Source organism: Synchiropus splendidus, chromosome 4 (genome assembly GCF_027744825.2).
Source record: "Synchiropus splendidus isolate RoL2022-P1 chromosome 4, RoL_Sspl_1.0, whole genome shotgun sequence".
Taxonomy (NCBI): Eukaryota; Metazoa; Chordata; class Actinopteri; order Syngnathiformes; family Callionymidae; genus Synchiropus; species Synchiropus splendidus.
Genome location: NC_071337.1, coordinates 6,298,825 through 6,317,179, shown reverse-complemented (window position 1 = coordinate 6,317,179; position 18,355 = coordinate 6,298,825). Strand labels below are relative to the sequence as shown.

The 18,355-nt window shown below is 47.7% G+C and overlaps 3 protein-coding genes across 19 annotated transcripts in view; 1 reads left to right on the top strand and 2 right to left on the bottom strand.

Annotated features, from left to right (window-relative positions):
- The first annotated feature begins 404 nt into the window (after positions 1-404).
- On the top strand, positions 405-4,282 carry LOC128756796 (doublesex- and mab-3-related transcription factor dmd-10-like). 2 transcript variants are annotated; one of them, XM_053861478.1, is made up of 3 exons: positions 405-528; positions 849-1,226; positions 2,517-4,282. In XM_053861478.1, exons 1-3 carry the CDS (start codon positions 445-447, stop codon positions 2,850-2,852), a joined length of 798 nt encoding a protein of 265 aa, XP_053717453.1. In that variant the 5' UTR covers positions 405-444; the 3' UTR covers positions 2,853-4,282. The 2 variants fall into 2 exon arrangements, with proteins under 2 accessions (XP_053717453.1, XP_053717452.1); XM_053861477.1 differs by having other exon boundaries at positions 849-1,374; positions 2,517-2,861.
- On the bottom strand, positions 3,486-9,236 carry LOC128756797 (doublesex- and mab-3-related transcription factor A2-like). The gene is made up of 4 exons (XM_053861479.1): positions 8,425-9,236; positions 7,822-7,925; positions 7,713-7,760; positions 3,486-6,752 (listed from the first exon to the last, which is right to left on the bottom strand). Exons 1-4 carry the CDS (start codon positions 8,825-8,827, stop codon positions 6,657-6,659), a joined length of 651 nt encoding a protein of 216 aa, XP_053717454.1. The 5' UTR covers positions 8,828-9,236; the 3' UTR covers positions 3,486-6,656.
- Positions 9,237-10,835: 1,599 nt separating this feature from the next.
- The window catches only part of pleca (plectin a), a 93,156-nt gene continuing 85,636 nt past the window's right edge, over positions 10,836-18,355 (bottom strand). For all 16 annotated transcript variants that reach the window (XM_053861456.1, XM_053861457.1, XM_053861458.1 and 13 more), the window contains 2 exons: positions 11,520-18,289; positions 10,836-11,455 (listed from right to left, as the gene is read on the bottom strand). In XM_053861456.1, coding sequence (XP_053717431.1) covers positions 12,086-18,289 — 6,204 coding nt within the window. In that variant the 3' untranslated portion in view covers positions 10,836-11,455; positions 11,520-12,085. The remainder of the gene's footprint in view (positions 11,456-11,519; positions 18,290-18,355) is intronic.

Here is an 18,355-nt window from a genome sequence, read left to right as displayed (position 1 = left end):
CATCGTCATTCGTGCATGACAGATGAGGAAGAGTGTCTCTAGTGTGTCAGATAAACATCTGTTAAAGCGTGCAATTCATTATGGCCGACTCATTTCTCTTTCACCATATGCCTTTTTCTCTAACCGTTCGCTAGCTACAACCTTTTGAAATAGTGACATCACAGTGGAATATTTCATTGAAAAAAACTGGCGCCCAAAGAGTTAACTGCAGTATCGATGCTTCAGATGGGCAGAGTTTCGAGAGAGTTTTCTCGCCATCCAGTCTTCACCCACGCCCGCCTTTATTTGTTTGCAGTTCAGCTCGCTCTCTTCCTGAGAAACATCAAAGGCGTCCTTTAGAGTCGGACGACCACAGAGTATAAATACGACTCCCCTGAGTCATTAAAGAAAAGACCAGACCCTAATAGAGCCCAGCAGGTGGCAGCGGTCAGTAAAAGTCCAATTATGCCGGTGAACAAGAAGGCTGCGTTGAACAACGTGCGATTTTTAAACCCCAGCAGCCGACAGGAGAAGAACCCTCTGAAAACAGTGAGCCTCATTGATGACTTGAAATGTGAACCAAAAGTTTGGGACCCAAAATGTGTGGCAAAAACAATGGGTAGCAAGAGGCTGCTATCCATGGTCCTGTAGTGCTGTGACCAGTTGTTGGCTCCAAACCCCTTTAGGTGGCTCAGATGGGTCAGCACAACTAACCCTCAACCCAGTGCGATGGCTTGCTCCGCCTCCTTCCCTCAACTGCTCTCATAACACGTAGAGGGTTAAAGTGAAGTGAGCGCGAGCAGATGACCGTTTCGGCTTGTGTAACTCTTGTAACGACAGCATTGACAGCTTCAGTCTCCTCCTTTTAGGATCAACAACAGCCGTACAGAACAGCTTATCTGGAACATCAAAGCGCCATCGCCCTTTCCTCAGAACTGTTGCCGTCTGGCTTGTTTTACGAGATGCCGAGGCAGGCCAAAGAAGAGCAGCGGATAAAGGTGCCTTACAAGTGCACGCGCTGCCGGAACCATGGCTTGATCGTCCCTTACAGAGGCCACAACTGCCCCTGCTCGACGTGCGTGTGTGAGAAATGCTCTCGCAGCACGGAACGCACGCGACTCGGCAACCTTCAGGCCAAGCTGAAGCGGCGGGAGGCCAAGGCGCTGCAGCTACTGCAGTCGCAGGCCAAAGGCGAAGCGGAGTCCAACACTCCGAGCAAAAGCGAAGACCCGCCGTCATCCAGTCAGGTGGGGTCGACGACGGCAGAGATACCACTGAGCACAATGACCACGCCCACTTCCGGCCAGGGCTACCAGGAGGTCGTCAGCACGAAGGCTAACGTTGAAGTACAAGTTACAGGCTCCGGCCTCCAGTGGCAGCAGCTGGTGCCATTAAGTAAGACAATCCTGCCAACTGAAGTAGAAATAGTTAGTGAGGTGAAATGGGAACACCTGTCTGGTACTGTGCCTGCTGTGCGGCGGGCCAGCTAGAAGAGTCTCAGCAGCGTGTTTGTTGTCTGGGTCCCGAGGCAGACAAACCAAAAGTGGGCATGCGTTTAGGATCCCAGCCTCAGTGAATACGTTTTCTTTTTTTCTGTTCCAGTGACAGACAGATCAGCTCATAGAAACCAGGGAAACATTTTGGCTTGATTTTAAATTGGGTCTTCAATGGTTCAGCCAAACCGCAGGTGTTATTTTGCGAGCCATGCTGCGTCAGAAGCTGAGGTCAGCCTACAGTGTTGCATGTCGACACATTTGTTCCAAAGGAGTCAAATGTTTTCCTTCCGCTATACTGCAAGATGGTCATTAAAGGCCCATCTATGCTCCCTTTTCCTACGAAAATGTACCCGTGCACATGCGTCCATACGTTATTTACGTTGGCATTGCAGTTCAACATTATATCCACCGCGGGGAGCAGCCCAGAGTCAGAAGTATATGACAACTACAAACACCAAAACCAACATGGCGACTGTGGAATACGTACTGATAATGTACCTCGCGCACAAGAGAAAAAGGAGGCAACATTGTAGAAGGTGGTGGTCAGTGAGGCTGTTAAATATATTGCGACTGGAGGACGGAGAATTTCCGCCAGCGTTATGTCTTCTTCGTGTCTCATTAGAGCTACGCATCGGGTAGTAACTGCAACACTGCCCCCCATGGTTTCCAGTGGTACTGCTCCGTGTGGTCCGTATCTGTAAACTTTGTGGAAACATGCGGAAATACGGAGGAAATGTAGACCGGTGTCCGGATTCGCACGTAACGTTGAGTATAAATGGGTTTAACTTTAGATGTTACTTTGTATATAGAGTGTTGTATGTGGCCCTGCCCGGTGCCGACAAGTGCACCCTGTGAGTTTAGGTCATTTGAGGTGCTTTATACACCAAGTTAAGACCACAAACCCTTTTTTGGCACGAAACACTGGGGGCGAGGTGAGATGTTGTGTTGCTATTTCCAATCGGATCAACAGAAAAAGATGGGGAACAGTTTTTTTCTAGGCTGATCTGTGCTCTAAGACGTTCTCCTCCTCCTCCTCCACAGATGCGCCGGTCTCCGGTCACATCGGGCAGATCGCTCCTCTGCCCATCACAAGTTTTCCCCTGCAGATCTACAGTGACCCCTGCAGCTTCCCTCCGTCTCACAACATCACAGTCAACATGCCGTGGTCGCCTCCTCCGTATCTACCCGCCGGAGTGTACAACTACAGCCAGCGAGGGGCTCAGCCCTTCGCCCCTAACTTCCACCCACTTTGATGACTCTGAGTGGAATTTGAAATGGTGGAGTAGATCGATGAACCTTGTTCCTTTCCACTGTTGCCAAGCTGCGGACGTCGCAATATGCACTCATAAAAACTCCAAAGGAAATGATCTGAAGTAGCTCAAGAGAGGTAGCAAATCTACTCAGAGACTCTGGTGCACGACTAAGCTTCTCGCCTCTTCCTGGAGACTCCTGTCATGACCCGAAGTTCAAGACCTAGCTGAGGTTTTGGAGGTTGAGGTGGTGAGCAGCAGCAGGCTTCCTCACATCGCAGCTGCTGTGAAGGTGACAGGATGATGAAGTATGGGGTGATGAAGTAGACCCATGTGACAAAGAGACCTTCCCTCATCCCCTCCAGGATCAGGACCTCAGTGACATCTTCTAGAGTTCCCCGTACCGTTTTCTGGACGAGCTTTAACAGTAGTTTGCTGCTAAGTACCTCTGAAAACATGACGTTGGTTGTCAATACAAGTTCCAAAACTTGTTGCATCACTCGATGTTGCCACCACAGCAATTCTTGTGAAACGTCTTGCAAGAGGGTCAATAAATCTCCGACTCAGCATCAGTCCCGTCTGCATTAACACCTGATGCTTAAGTCCATGTGATGAACTGATCCATTTGCTGTGGGGTTTTAAAAATGATTTCTTCACGTGTTTGGACCAGAATCATCCAGTCTGAAGGTCATACCCTGAAGAATGCTGGTCACCAAGTGCTTTACAAGGTGAAACAAACAAGAACATGGAACTGATCTCGGACCTCCTCTGGTGAGATGTTCAGGAGTCAAGGTGACCTGTCAGAATTGAGTCTCGACCTGAGGCTCCTGGCTGGCTTGCAGGGGGTCAACATTTCTACAATGTAGTAGCTTTTAAAGTTGTCAATACAATCTCAATGTCCATTCTAGAGCTAGTGGGAAGCCCTGTTTCTGAGTTCTGGACCTGCTGGAGGTGTGATAGATGTTTCATGTTGATGCCAGTGAGGTTTACCACATGAATGTTTTTTTTTTGTCGTCTTGAGAGACTGTGGCTTTGATATTAGAGATCATTTTAAACTGAATGAAACTGGACTGTTTTAAAGTGAGGGTGAAATGAAAGTGAAGAGTCACATCGGACACTGTTTTTGAAGAAGGCGCTGCGGCAGCTATCAGGAGACTTTGGTGAGGGACGGACTAATGTTTCTATTTTTGACTGGTTCAGCTGAAGGACATGAGCCATCCAACACCATGAGATTTTTTTTATAGCCAGATAAATGCGTGCGTAGCAGTGGAAAGATACATGGTGATGCTGGACGATTTGACCAGGAAGTGGCTTGTAGATCGAAAACAGAATGGGACCTAAAACAGAGCCTTGGGGAACACAAGAGGAGATAAAGTTCCCTGGGAACTGAAGCTGTCTGGTCTAAAAGACATGACTGAAACTAGACTGGACTGAAATAAATGTGATCTTATTTCATTAAACTGTCTGCGTTTTCAGCGCTCAGTAGGGGGCGCTCTCTGTTCAAAAAGGAGTGCTATAGCTTAACACTGTTTCTCTGCAACAATAAATAGAAATGAACACAAGGATTTGGTCCGCGCAAAGTCATTTTAATTCCACGAGACGAGAACTTATGTGGTTATTACAGCACCGCCCTTCATCTGAGGTCCTACAACCTTTCACTCTGAGTTATTGCTCTTCACGCTTCCACTGGTCACCAGATTTATGACAGTGGAAACCATGAGAACCCAGTTGGTGCAGACAGGGTGGATGAGCGCAGGAGCAGTTTGCCTCCCCCTTGCGGACAGTTAAGCCGTTTTGAACCAACGATACACAAGTTAGTCACCTCTAAATTTCGATCACGTTTTCAATGAGACATTGACATTTGAAATCATGTTTTGGAGTGGACCAGTGCTGGGTAAGATCGTACAAGATCTTCAACATCAATTGATTTTCGACCTCAGCCCTCTAGACTAAATGATTTTCAAAGATTGGTTGTTTTAAACAAACCTTTTTTTGTGTGTTTGAGGATACAAAAATACTCCTAAAATGCAAATAACACAGAAAAAAGTAAGCTTGTAAAATGCTGACCTTAAATTAAGCATGAAACTTTTTAGGTCATCAATGGTTGGCGAGGACCATATAAAAATATTATTACTATATTAATATTTTGAGAAGACATTACTCCGATAAGACAGTCCAAACTTGAGCCACAAATCCATCACACTGAGGCTCATATGTTTAACACACTCTGACCTGGACCTTTTTTTTTCATTGAAACACTCAGGGGCAGATTTACTGAAGTCCCACATGGCGACCAAGAACCACAGTCCAAGATCACGTGTACAAATTTTACAAAATGGGTGCGATTCAATGGTAATAAATTGATGGCTTGAAACGTGACGAGAAAAAAACACATCTGCAGCCAGGTGTGCACAACCACAGTAGGTCTCGGAGTTTATGGAACCTGACGTTTGGTTTTTCCATCGCAAATATGAAATCTCAGAAAAGACATGCATCATCTGAGAAAGATGACAGTTTCTTTTTTTTAAAAAAAGAATTAAACTTGAGTCCACACACCACACGACCTACAATGCCGGAGAGACTCTACAGCGCTAACAAGACATGGAAGGTACACGAGAAGCAGATACACTGAGCACCAACATGACTGGCCACTTTCTCGCACTAGTGACTCGAAGTTAGTCCGAGAAGAGGACATGCTTGATGCCGGTTCTACAGGTCGTCACTAGCAGTTAAGAGCCAGAAACCCACTCTGTGCAAAGGCTAGACAACTCCACTGAGTGAACACACGATTTGGAATCAGGAGCAAAAGATCAGCGGCATGGATGAGTTAAGACATCACTATTTGAACAGGAAACAACAGTGTCTGAGGACCACGGTGATGTGGAACAGAAGGAACTGGAGTGTGGAAGTGTGTGAGCTCCACAGGGATCAGTACTGGGACCCATGTGTTTATTAGCAGATGAAACTGAAATACTATGGTGATAAGCTTGAAAACACCAGGAAATATCTCCTAAAACTGAAGGGTAGGTGGCGCCGTCTCCCAGAGGATGAATGGAAATAATTCAGATCGAGTATCAGAGGAGAAATTCCTGGAAACAACATGATTTTACTTGACTGAAAGAGCTTGACTGGACTGATGCTACCACACGATTGGGGGGGTTCGAGGCTCGTGTGCTGAGCCAGAAACAGCAGAAACTCTCTGAAGACTATTTGAACATCTAATGAAGAGGAGCAGAGAAGAAGAGGGGGCGCCTGCCAACCGCTTGCCCCAATTACGCTGAGAGAGAGGAGTGTTCCAATAATTACAGTAGAGATTTGGAGCTCATCTTCAACAGGAAGGGAAAAACCTGACCAGCATGAGGGTGTTCGAAAATGACCCGTATATTATATGATATTTCATCCATACTATATGTCTCGTACTGTAGCATATTTGACAATAAAGTTACCTTACCTTACCTTAAACCTACTCTGCAGCAGAGAAATGACTTGAAGGACCAGCAGGAGGAGCAACTCAGTAAAACTATATTTTGTTTGGATTAGAAAAGTTCTGCTGAAGAAGAAAACAAAACCTCTGGCAGAACTGGCAGAAAAAAGAGCTGGATGAGAATTGAGTTTACAGCCACATTAGCTGAGCTAAAGTCCAGTTTACGATGAAATTCGACTCGCGACAGACCTGCCGTCAGTCGAGGACCTACTGTGTCTTCACAGACATTCAAAAAGAACTAAACACAGACGTGTTGGACTCAGTAAAAGTACTAACCGGGGCACATATTTTGGACCTTTGATAGGAACCACTGATGCTCTCTTGACAGATCACCTTGTACGCCTGTTAGCCTGCACCTTTTAGTCAGCACTTCAGTATACCAGCCCCTGGGTGTTAACCTGTCCTTGAGTTTCCATATCAAGTTGACCTCTTCACTACATAAACATCTTAAGCCTGTGGGTCAGCGTCTCCTGGAGTGGGCGCAGGTTGCTGAGACGGAGCGGAGGAGGGCTGCACATGGACGAGGAACAGCCTGAAAAACTGCTGAAATGGACAAAAAAAGAGGCGGGAAGATCAACAGTTGCATCACTTCCTCACAGAAAACACCAGGAAACAACACAGGAGTTCAGAAAGTCACACTATCACCAAACATTTGAGGAATCTGAGTGATGTCTTGAAACCCGGCTCGGTCAGGCTATGGTCCATCAACTTGTCTTTTGTTTGTTCCAGTTTTCTATCTGTCTCTCGTGGCACAGTGTGGAATGTAAACAACCTTGTAAGTAAAATGGCGACCACGGCCCACAGTGCATTGCTCTTTAAGTGACATCAATTTGTGGCATTGCAACAGAAACTCTGAGACTGCAGATCATAATCCTACCTATTATTTTGATTTTTTTTTTTTAAACGTGTGGACAGTCGGGTGAAGCATAGCCTACGGCAGAAGGGGAGACATTTGAAAGCCTAAAGGCCCATTTTCTACATGCAAATCCAGATACAGACGGCGCCGTCTGTCCGTGCTCTGCATTCATTTTGTCCGTATTTCTGCACGTTTCCACCAAGCATACGGAAACGGACCAAACAATGGAGTTTGTTAAACTTCGGAATCTGTGCTGCTCCCCCTGGTGGATATATTGGTGAGTAGCATTACCAACGTGAAGAACGCATGTTAGTATGTGATCAGTGACGGCAACATCCCTTCAAATGGACAGAGAGAAAGGCAAACAAAAGCAGTCGCAAGTTTGAAGTCTCCAAAAAGTTGGTCACCCCATTGTCAAATGGCATTCTTGACAAACGTTCGAGACATGGCACAATGTTTACAACAGGAGGAGACTCAGACAAGAGCTACTGTTTCGCTACATGGAGGCCAGTTCCATGTTTTAGGCAGCTTGTATGACGCCAAGACATCAAGAGTTTCGCACATTCTTCAAACACATTTCAAGCTAGCAGCGAAGTTGGAGCCGTTTTCTGGTTTGTTAGTTCACCACGTATCGAATCCACTCTCACCTGAGCCCGGCCCAGCGCTCCCCCGGTGCCCGGCTCGTTCTTATCCGCCTGGAAGTGCAAGATGTTTTAAAAAGTGTTTCAGACTTGCGACCGTTGCGCTGGCTCTTACATCAGCCTGTCCAGAAACAGATGGGTTGAGCACATTGGTGGGATAAAAGTAGACGGGAGACAGCTGCGGCGCAATCTGCCTCAGGTGACCAGCGATGGGAGAACCTGCGGGGAAATGTTTGGATTTCACTCACACATGCACACAAACAAACCCGTTGAAAACCTTGGACCGTTGCAGTGCATTTGGTGGGGGGATAGTTTTCTCATCGGCGACAGATATTGTTAGTTGCAGGCCACTGCCTCATATCCTCCTGAGTATGGCCTTGACCGATGAAGCTTCATGAAGCCTCATTTCCAGGGCTCAGTAGGATTTGCCCTCAGTTGAAAAATACGAAGCATTTTTCGCTCAAATCCAAAGATTACGAAGCACAGAGTGCCATCTAGTGGGCTGAGTAAACAAGGCTTCATGAAGCTTCATTAGGCTGTCACCACAGCCAATACAAAGTCAAGAATCACTGGGAGGAACTCTGGGTTTAATGTTGTAAGAACTTTATAATACTTTTTTTAAAAGAAACATTAATGGAGATTAACAAACGGAGGAACCTTTTGGGGTCTCCAGGTACTCAACCCATCATCCCTCCCGGACTGTTCAAGTTCTACTTACCCAAAAGGAGCATCTGAGGCCAGGTGAGGTTCTGCTCTCTGGCAGCACCTGGAGCAGCCTGAATATCCTGAGAGCTGTTGGACGTTGAAGGGGCCATCAAGGCCTCTCCAAATTGACTGGAGGGTCCGGCCTCTCCATTGGTGGCTGCAAGTTTGAGCCTGGCTTCTGCTCTCCGCCGCTTCAGGTTGAAAAAACGATTTACTTTGTCCTCGCGCCGCTTCAGCTTCGCCTCAAAGCTCTTCAGTTGTCGACGCTTGGTGGTGTACCTGCACTCCCTGCAGTCACATGCCGAAAAGGGACACTTGTGGCTGCGATATGAGATGAAGATCCCATGATTCCTGCATCTGGTGCATTTGTACGGGAAACTCATTTGTCCCCCCTCTTCGTCGGATCTTCTTGCCATCCTTCAAGAGTATCCTGGGCGGTGAGATGGGTTAGATTTAAGTGGGTTGGCTCTTGTCGTTGGGCCTGGAAGGAGTTTGAGTGAAAAGAGAGTTTGAGTGAAAACGCAACGTGGCATTGCATCAGACCTTTGACAAATCAAGTGAAAATCCAACAACTGCTTGGCCACGACTTTGGTTCTAGACCACAACCAATCGAAACTGGAGCCAATACAAAGAGACGATTCAATGCCAGAATAAAGGGTCAGCCATGTTGGCGAATGCAAGACGACAGTCTGTACCATCCACATTACAGTACACGTGTTGCTAAATCGAAGAGGGCTCCTCCCTGCGACGATGCAAACTTACGTCGTCATCAAAGGACGATGGGTCTCTTTCATTTTCAGATTAAGGGACATAGCTTAGACAGAAGCTAGTTTAGCTTGAAGCCAGGCCATCTTAAACACCATGACCTTACCTTTACCTGATGCGTCTTCTTAGCAGCTGGCCGTACTTCGTACTCATGAGCAGAAACCTTGTGTAATCTCTCGCCAGATGACTATACGGCCTTCAGGTGACAGATGAAAACTAATCCCAGTAGAAGCCTGGAGTATCCCGCAAGTCCTCTTGTTTTGAGACGTTGTAATTTATCCGGATTTTGGTTAGCTTGTTAGCTTAGCCTAAACAAACGTAAACAGTGAGGTTCTGCCTCGAGAATGAGACTGTTATTACCAATACTTGTCTGTTCCTCTGTCGCAGCGATGTGTTGTTGGAAAGAGGATAGGCCAGAGTTCCTCTCTCATTTATTGGCCTCTTCTCTTTGATGTCGCTGCGCTGGACGACCCTTTGAAGGGACACCAAGATCTGGAGGACTTAGTAGACAAGCTAACAAAGGCCACAATGCTGGGGAAAAAAAACAACAGTAGGCGCGGACAAAACCAAAGACGTGGCGAGTCAGTAAAGTGCCCCGGTGCTGTGGTGTACAGGCCACGCGGGCACCAACAAGTCATCAACAAAACAGTTGGTGCAGCAAGTCTTTGTTGGTCAAAATCAAAGACACGAATCATGACTGAACGGTGTTTGTTTGTGCTGTCAAGGACTTGCCCAAGTGCCAGATCCATTTAGCCTTCAGCTTCTCTCTTGCACTCCCTCATTCCCTCTTCCTCAACGTTGACCTCACCACCATTTCCTTCCAGCTCTCCCCATCCCCAGTCATCACTGGTCTCCCACCATCTGCAATATACTGGTTTTCTATGTTCACCTCGGCTCTGGCGACAATAGATCTGGTTCATCACATGTATGAACTACGCGGCATCAGAGGAACGCAGTGCCCCAGCTCTCCTACTGGGACTGGCGAGCTTCTTCCGCTAGTGTGGGACCATCCAAATGGACCAAATGGACAGTCAGGGGCCCAGAGTGAGCCTCTGCCAGTCGGCCCTGCACCCTGCCTTCAGGGCACTTTACTTTTGCTGGGAGGAAAATTCCACCAACACTCTCGACTTCCTCTGCAACAACTTATCATGCCTGTCCCCTTGATCAGGTAGATTCCCCCACATTGTTATTAGACGATGCATTTTCCATCAACACGCGGTTCCGTTCTGTTTCTCTCGCACGCAGTTCTCCTTCCTTGTTGTCTTGTTGTGAATGAATGCTGTATATCCTGGACTCCTCGGAAGGGTTCACCACTCTCTGTCCGGAAAGAAAGACAGAGCTCCAACAACCCTCTTCTTACTTGGTGAGATGACTGACCAATCCAGAATGCTACTGCCACCTGCTGATGGAACTGATACTGCAAATGCTAAAGAGGTTCCTACAAACACCAGTGAAATAAACACAGGACAATAATACCCACTGGTGATAATGAGCTGCTCGGCAGAGGTCTGCGCTCTCTGAGACCCTCTCTAGTGTGGCGGAGTGCAGACAGTTTGCAACAGTGATGCGACAAAACCCGCTCAAAAAAACTTGGTGGAACAACGGTTCTCACAGAGACACACACATATTCAAAGCTTTGGACAAACGATTACACAAGTGTCTCATTCCCATCTTTATTTACACATTATATGGTGTTAAAATAAAATTCCTTGTCACCATTTTCTGTTATAAATACTTTTAAGAAAGGCTGGAGCGAACTGTTCCAGGGAACCTGGGGCAGTTCCACCCTCTGAAGCGGATAACAAAACATTCTTTAAGAGATAAACTGAAGTGCTGCTGGTTAGTAAGTCATGCAAAAGAAAATAAATGTTGGTCGTCAAAGGAACGTCAAACGAAAAACAGCGACATACTGGGTCTTGCGGCCAAAAAATAAAAACAACAAAAAAAAAAAAACTTCCAGCAATCGAGATCTACAGTTAGGAACACGGCATACGTACATTTTAAGTCTGCGTCTCCCAGTGTGTTGAAATGAAAGGGTGTCAGTTCTTGGCGAACATAGCGACGCTCCACGGCGTCGTACCTGATAATATCATTCAGCTAAAGCATTGAATCTTGCAGGCACTTACAAAGCAGGTGTTTCAGGTTAGATGTCAGTGGTCTGTGAGGAGGACTGGATGGCTTGTGAGTACAGTGAGATCAGTCCTCTTTTTAAGTGTAGGCTTCCCATTGTTTGCATAAAAAACAACGAAGTGCGCGGCTGAAGATGAAGGAGGAACAATCTGAAAGAGACAAAACAACTTTAGTTGATGCGTGTCGGGACTCAAACAGACATGTTTGGTTTACCCATTCAAGTGTCTGGAAGCGCTGGGTCTGATTGTTTCCAGGGTGGTCTTGAAATGTCCAGATTGTCAGTTGGAGTCGATATTTGGTTCTGAAGGTCCATTTTTTGGAGGATGTTGAGTAAAAAAGGCATTGTTCCATAAACGATTGGCGGCTAAGAGGGTCCCCCCTTGCCTCCCCCCGCTGTTATTCTGCTCTGCATAGGCCATGGAATTTTCCTCAGCTACCTATATCGCCTCAAAATATACAAATGTACACAGAATGTAGTTTGTACAGCAATGCTTTTCGCCTGTAGTGGGTCACGTGGTCTTCAGATGAGTGTAAAAACGCTTCATCTAGGCAAAATAAATGTCTTAAATTTCTTAAATTATCATAGAAAGGCGTGAATCAGATTACAAACTGTAAAAAATGAGAAGCGCTTCTTACATTGAGAACATTGAACAACTTCAAACAAACATGTCTTATGCACATATTTGATAGCTTGTGTGTCTTTTTTTATACAATATAACATGTAATGGCCTGATGCAGAGCAAAAACACAGCTGCCTCTGTTTCTATGTTCCTTTGACATTAGTATCTGCGGCTGTAGCTTGGTGAAGTGTAGGAGGAGGAGGAGGAGGAGAAGGTTGTCGTGAAGCTTGATCCAGTCGCGTCGAAACTGCCTCTCCGTGAGCCGGACCTGGAGCCAGACCTGGAACCGGACCGGGAGCCAGTGGCTGAGCCGGACCCGCTGATGCTGTAGGGGCTGTAGAGGCCTTTGCTTGACTGGGAACACGCTTCCAGTAGTCTCAACCCGGTTCCCTCTTCTATCATGCTCCTCTCCATTGCGTCCTTGTAGGAGATCTTGAGCTTGGTTTTGGGACAGGTGAGGTATTTGGAGTAGGCGCTGACGTCTCTCAACTTCTGGGCCGTACGTGCATCCAATGTGCCTTTGGCCAGGGCCTCCTCCAGCTGGACTCTGTTGGTGACATCTGGTTCGATTAGACCTCCTGTGAGGTACTGGACTTCTAAGAATCTCTGCCCGGCCTCATAGTACAGCCAGCCTTTCTTCAAGGCCTGAGCTGCGGACATTTTGCTCTTCGTCCGTGGATCCTCAAATCCGTTGCATGCCTTTTGGGCGAGACTGATCCGGTCCACCATGATTTTATCGACCAGTCCTTTGTTCATGGCATCAGCGACGGAGAACTTCTCTCCGGTGTTTGGGTCAATGATGCCTCCGGTGCAGGCTTGAGCTTCAAGCAGCCTCTGACCAGTGATATTATCAACCAGGTTTCTGTGGATCGCCTCTGTGATGGACACTTTCTCTAACGTGTCTGTGTCCAGGATTCCGGCCACGGGTCCCGTCTCCTCCGTCGGGTCGTTCCACGTGGTGGGAGGGGTTTTGATAGACGGTGCTGGACTGGAAGTATAGGATGAAGAGGAACCAAAAGAGGATGAACGGGACCGGCTCCCACTCATGTTCCCTGAAAGCATGTCCGCGAACTCTGTGATGGACAGAGACCCTGCTCGGTACTGATCCAGAGCCGACTTATCAATCAAGCCCTTGGTGATGGCGTCATCGATGTCATACTGTCGGCCCGACCTTCTGTCGATGATCACAGACTTGACAACTCCATCAGACGAGGTTCTTGTGATCTCCTCCCATTCGCATTCTTGCTCTGCGAGTTCTAGGTACGTCTGGTGGTCGATGAGTCCTTTCTGGTACGCCTCGTACACCGACATCTCCTTCCCTGACTCTGGGTCCACGATGACAACTCTGCGTTTGCGAACAGAGGATTTGGATGACGTCTTCCTCTCCCGCTTCTTCTCTTTCAGCAGCAAGAGCGCCAGGCCGGTTTCTGGGTCGATCATGCATCTTTCCATTAACTGCAAGTACGTGAGATTCTCCTCGGTGTTTGGGTCGAAGAAGCCTTTGGTGTCGTCCGATGGATCAGTGAGGATTTCATTCATTTCCTCATCAAACAGACCGCGCTCGTACGCCGTTTCGACGGGCAGCCGATGGCTTTCCTGCGGGTCGATGATGCCGCCTGTTGCGATCTGGGCCTCTAGTAGGCGAATGCCATGGTCTTTCAGAATTAGCCCCTTTTTCATGGCCTGGAATAGTGAGATAACTTTGCCGGAATAGGGATCTCTGTACCCAGTCACCGCCCGCTCAGCGGAGAGAAGTTTGTCCTTAAACTCCGGACCGACAACGCCCATCTTAATGGCCTCATTGACGTTCAGCTTCAGGCCTTTGATTGGGTCAATAACGTATCCTGTTGCAGCTTGAGCCTCAAGCAGCTCAAAGGCAGTTCCCGGTCTGATCATGTTTTTCTTCATGGCTTGGTAGATGGACAGACGATCTTTGCTGGATTCCACATACACACCGGCGATGCAGCTGGTGCCCTCAAGATACTTTTTAACATTCCTGCTGACTTCCTCCACTGTAATGGAACCTTCTGTCAACTGGTTGAAGGTCTCCTGGTTGATGATCTGAGCACGAAGCAACTCATCCACAGTGATTTGCTTTCTAAGGCCTTTGAAGAGAAGCCTCCTGTCGGCCAGAGAAAGGAGCCTCAGACCACTTTCCTTATCCACTCGGGATCTCTTCAGCAGCTGAGTGTAGGACTGTTTCTCATCTGTTGTTGGATCAAGGAAACCTCGGACATCCCCGGAAGGATCTGATATTCTGTCCAGCGTCTCCTTGTTGATGTAGCCACGCTGCATCGCAACATCGTTGGGCAAGCGGAAGTTGTATTCAGGGTCCATCAGTCCACCAGTGGCGTTCTGTGCCTCTAGAAGCCTTAAAGCATAATCCTCAGGAACCAGGTCTTTCTTGAATGCCTGGAAAAGGGATATGACTTTTCCACTGTATGGATCCTTGTATCCTGTGACTGCCCGCTCAGCAGAGAGCAGCTTGTCATGGAGTTCGGGACCCACCAGACCCTTGCGCACGGCTTCATCAACAGTTAAAAGTTCATCTTTAATCGGATCAATGATGAACCCGGTTGCTGCCTGAGCCTCGAGAAGATTCAAAGCGACTTCCGGTTGGATCTTTCCAGCCTTCATCGCTTGATAGATGCTAATTTTAGGCGGGCTGTCTGACATTATTCCAGCAATACAACCAGTGCCGAAGAGGTACTGCTTCACAGATGGCATTTCCATGACCTCTCGGATGGTCATTTTCTCTTGTTTGAGGAGGTTGTAGGTGTCAAGGTCGATGATGCGAGCGCTGTATAGCTCTTCGATCGTAACTCTCCTTCTGATCACATCGCATGACATGCTTTGCTCAGACTTCAGCGTCTCCCTTTGTTCAACTATTTCAATGATTATGATGAGCATTCGCTCCTTGGTGATTTGGCCCAAGCGATACTGCTCCAACAGGCGGCGCCGCTCCTCCTCAGGAAGCATGTTTGAGTTCATAATTTCCCAAATAGTCATACTTTTCCCTGCAAAACTCTTGTGGGGGATGTCGATTTGAGTGTTTGCCAGATCGTTTTGAGCTTGCTCCTCGGTGTACTGATAGGACTTTTCAACGGGAGCAGGAGCCTCCGCTTTGGACAGAGGGAGGTAGCAAAGACCAGAGTACGGGTCCTGCACACATTTTCCCAGCAGCTGCTTGTAGGTAGCGCTTTCGTTGGTGTTTGGATCGACAAAACCCATAATGTCACCGGAGGGTTCTTCGAAAGACTTGGCCATTTGTTTACTGAGGTACCCTCGCTTGATGGCCACATCGTTTGGAAGATGAAGGGAGCAAAGTGGATCGATGATCCCTCCTGTGGCTGACTGGGCCTCCAGAAGCGGAATGGCATGCTCTCTCAGAACCAGCTCCTTCTTCATTGCTTGGAACAGAGAGATCTTGTTGCCTGTGTACGGATCCCTGTATCCAGTCACAGCCTTCTCTGCCAAGAGGAGTTTCTCATGAAGCTCAGGACCCACGACTCCAGCTTTCACTGCATCATCTACTGAGTACTTCAGATTTTTCACAGGATCAGTTATGAAACCAGTCGCAGCTTGGGCCTCCAAGAGAGCCAGCCCAGTGTTGTGCTGCAAAACCTCCTTTTTCATAGCTTGGTAGATCCCTAGCTGCTCATTGGAGTCCCCAAGTGTGATGCCATCAATACGGTCTGTGCCTTGCAGATACTTCCGAACCTTATCAGAGCCACTCACATCTTTGGGTGTCTTGGTTCCGGCCTGGAGCTGGTCAAACGTGGCCTGATCGATGATGTTGGAATCCAACAGTGATCTTGCAGGGACGGGCGCCCTCAGGCCTTCAAGGCACACCTGCTCTTTAGCTTTTTCGGCCTTTTCGTCGACCATAGTGATGACAATCTTTATCAACTCCTCAATAGTCACATGACCCATTCTGAACTGGCGGATCAGCTCTATCCTCTTCTCCTCTGTGATGTATTCGGAGTGAATGATCTCCCAGATTGTGACTTTTTGTCCCTTGAAAGGCCCATACTCCAGCGCCATGGTTCTATTCTCCAACGTCTCTTTTGTTTTTGCCTCGGTAATTTGCTGATCCTTCTTTGGCTTTGAGGCCGTCTTTGAGAGGGGGAGCAATGGCAGATTGGTTTCTCCATCGGTGAGGCATTTATCCAGCAGCTGAGCATACGTGGCATCCTCCCGCGAGTTGGGATCAGAATAGACTTTTGTCTCATCCGTTATCATGTTTAATTTTTTGCTGAATTCTTCGTCAAAGTAGCCACGTTTGCAAGCAACCTCGGCAGGAATGCGATAGCTTTTGATGGGGTCGATGATCCCACCTGTTGCAAGCTGAGCTTCTATCAGACGAACGCCATGCTCTTTCTTGATAAGACCTTTGTCCATGGCTTCAAACAGGGACACTTTCTTCCCTGAGTAGGGGTCACTGTAGCCGCTGACGGCTCTCTCCGCCGACAGGAGTCGCTCATGGAGCTCCGGGCCGATAAGTCCAGACTTAACAGCCTCATCCACGGGCATTCGCTCATTCTTGACCGGGTCGATTATGAATCCAGTCGCTGCCTGCGCTTCCAGAAGATAAAGCGCAGTTTCCGGAGACACAAGGTCTTTTTTAATGGCCTGATAAAAAGACATTTTCTTCTTGGATTTTTCATCCAGGAGCCCAGCGATGCTTGGTGTTCCTTGCAGTGCCTTCTTCACGTCCTCCATCTCAGACACTTCTTTAACGGTCACCTTGCCGTTGCTTAACTTGTTGAACAAGTCCTTGTTTATGACTTTGGACTCCAACAGCTCACTGGGGGAGATAGACGCTCTCAACCCACTGAACATATTCTGATTATTCTTCTCTTTGTCTTCCACGACAGTGATGACAATTTTGATGATCTTCTCCACAGTGATCTTGCCGGTCTTGTACTGGCGAATCAGCTCTCGTCTCTGCTCCTCAGTGAAATACTCGGAGTTAATCACCTCCCAAATGGTCACAGTCTTTCCTTTGAACCTTCCGAACGGCACGTCAACATTAGACTTACTGAGGACCTCTTTCACTTCCACGTCTGTGCGCGTTCTTTCACTTTCAGCGGCTTTCTCGGTTATTGGCAGCATCAGAAGACCTGAGTCTGCATCCTTGGTGCACCTCTCCAGCAACATCTTGTACGTAAGTTGCTCTTTCGTACTGGGGTCTATGAAAAGCTTACAGTCATCGGTGGGCGCTGTGACTTTTTTGTTGGTGTCTTCATCGAGCTGGCCCTGCTTGTATGCGGTCTGCAGCGGAACTCTGTGGCTGTTCACGGGGTCAATTACACCACCTGTTGCAAGTTGGACATCGAGGAATTTGAGTGCCTGATCCTTATCGATAAGCCCCTTTTTCATTGCCTCGAATAGAGAAATTTTGACTCCAGTATAGGGATCTTTGAATCCAACGGCCGCCCTCTCAGCCAGAAGCATCTTTTCATGCAGCTCTGGACCGATCAACTCGTCTTTGACGGCTTCGTCCACAGACAGCTGTTTGTTTTTAGCTGGATCTACCAGGTAACCAGACGCTGCTTGGGCTTCCAGAAGCATTGCAGCAAAGTTAGGCGCCAGTTTGTTCTCAGTCATGGCCTGATAGACGCTCATCTTCTCTTTGGTTGGAGTCAGAACGCCACCAATACTGTTGATCCCCTTCAGGCATGACTTAACCTTGTCAGTCTTTCCAAGTTCCTGCACGGAGACTTTGCCCTTTTTCAGTTTGTCGAATTCTTTCTTGGACAAAACACCAATGTCGTGGAGCCTTTGAGCAGGGACCTTCTCTCTTATTCCATCAAAAGCAAATGGTGGCTCCGTTTCTTTCCTGGACCCGTCCACATCAACCGAGCCGTTGTAGACCTCCTTTGTGGTCGACACTGTTGTCACGGTAACCACCTGTTCCTGAACACCCCTGACCGTCTGGGCATCCGTTTCATTCATCGCAGGTGTGCCTCGTTTCGATGTGACCTCAAGATCCTGTAGTTTCTCTCTGAGCTTCTTGTTTTCCTCTTCCAAGGATTTCTCCTGCTCCTTCCTCGTCTTTTCAAGTGCATCCATTTCCTTCTGCTTGTTCTTCATCTCCGCTTCGGCCTCCTTTTGTTTCTTGACTGTGTCGTCCATTATTGCTTGCAGTTTCTTCTTCTCTTCCTCCATGAGCTTCAGTTGACGTTCCTGCTCTTCTTTGAGGGCCTTCGCCTTGTTCACTTCCTCCTCCAGCTGCTTCTCCAACTTCTTTTTCCCCTCCTCCACCGACTTCTGTTTGATCAGCAACAATTCTTTTTCAGAGATGAACGTCTGCTGGAGCACCTTCTGTTGCTCTATTTGCTCTTGTTGGGTGTTTGTCATCTGTTCATGAAGACAAAATAGGATCAGCAAGGAGCATCTCAAAGCGGCCACATAACATTTTAACTG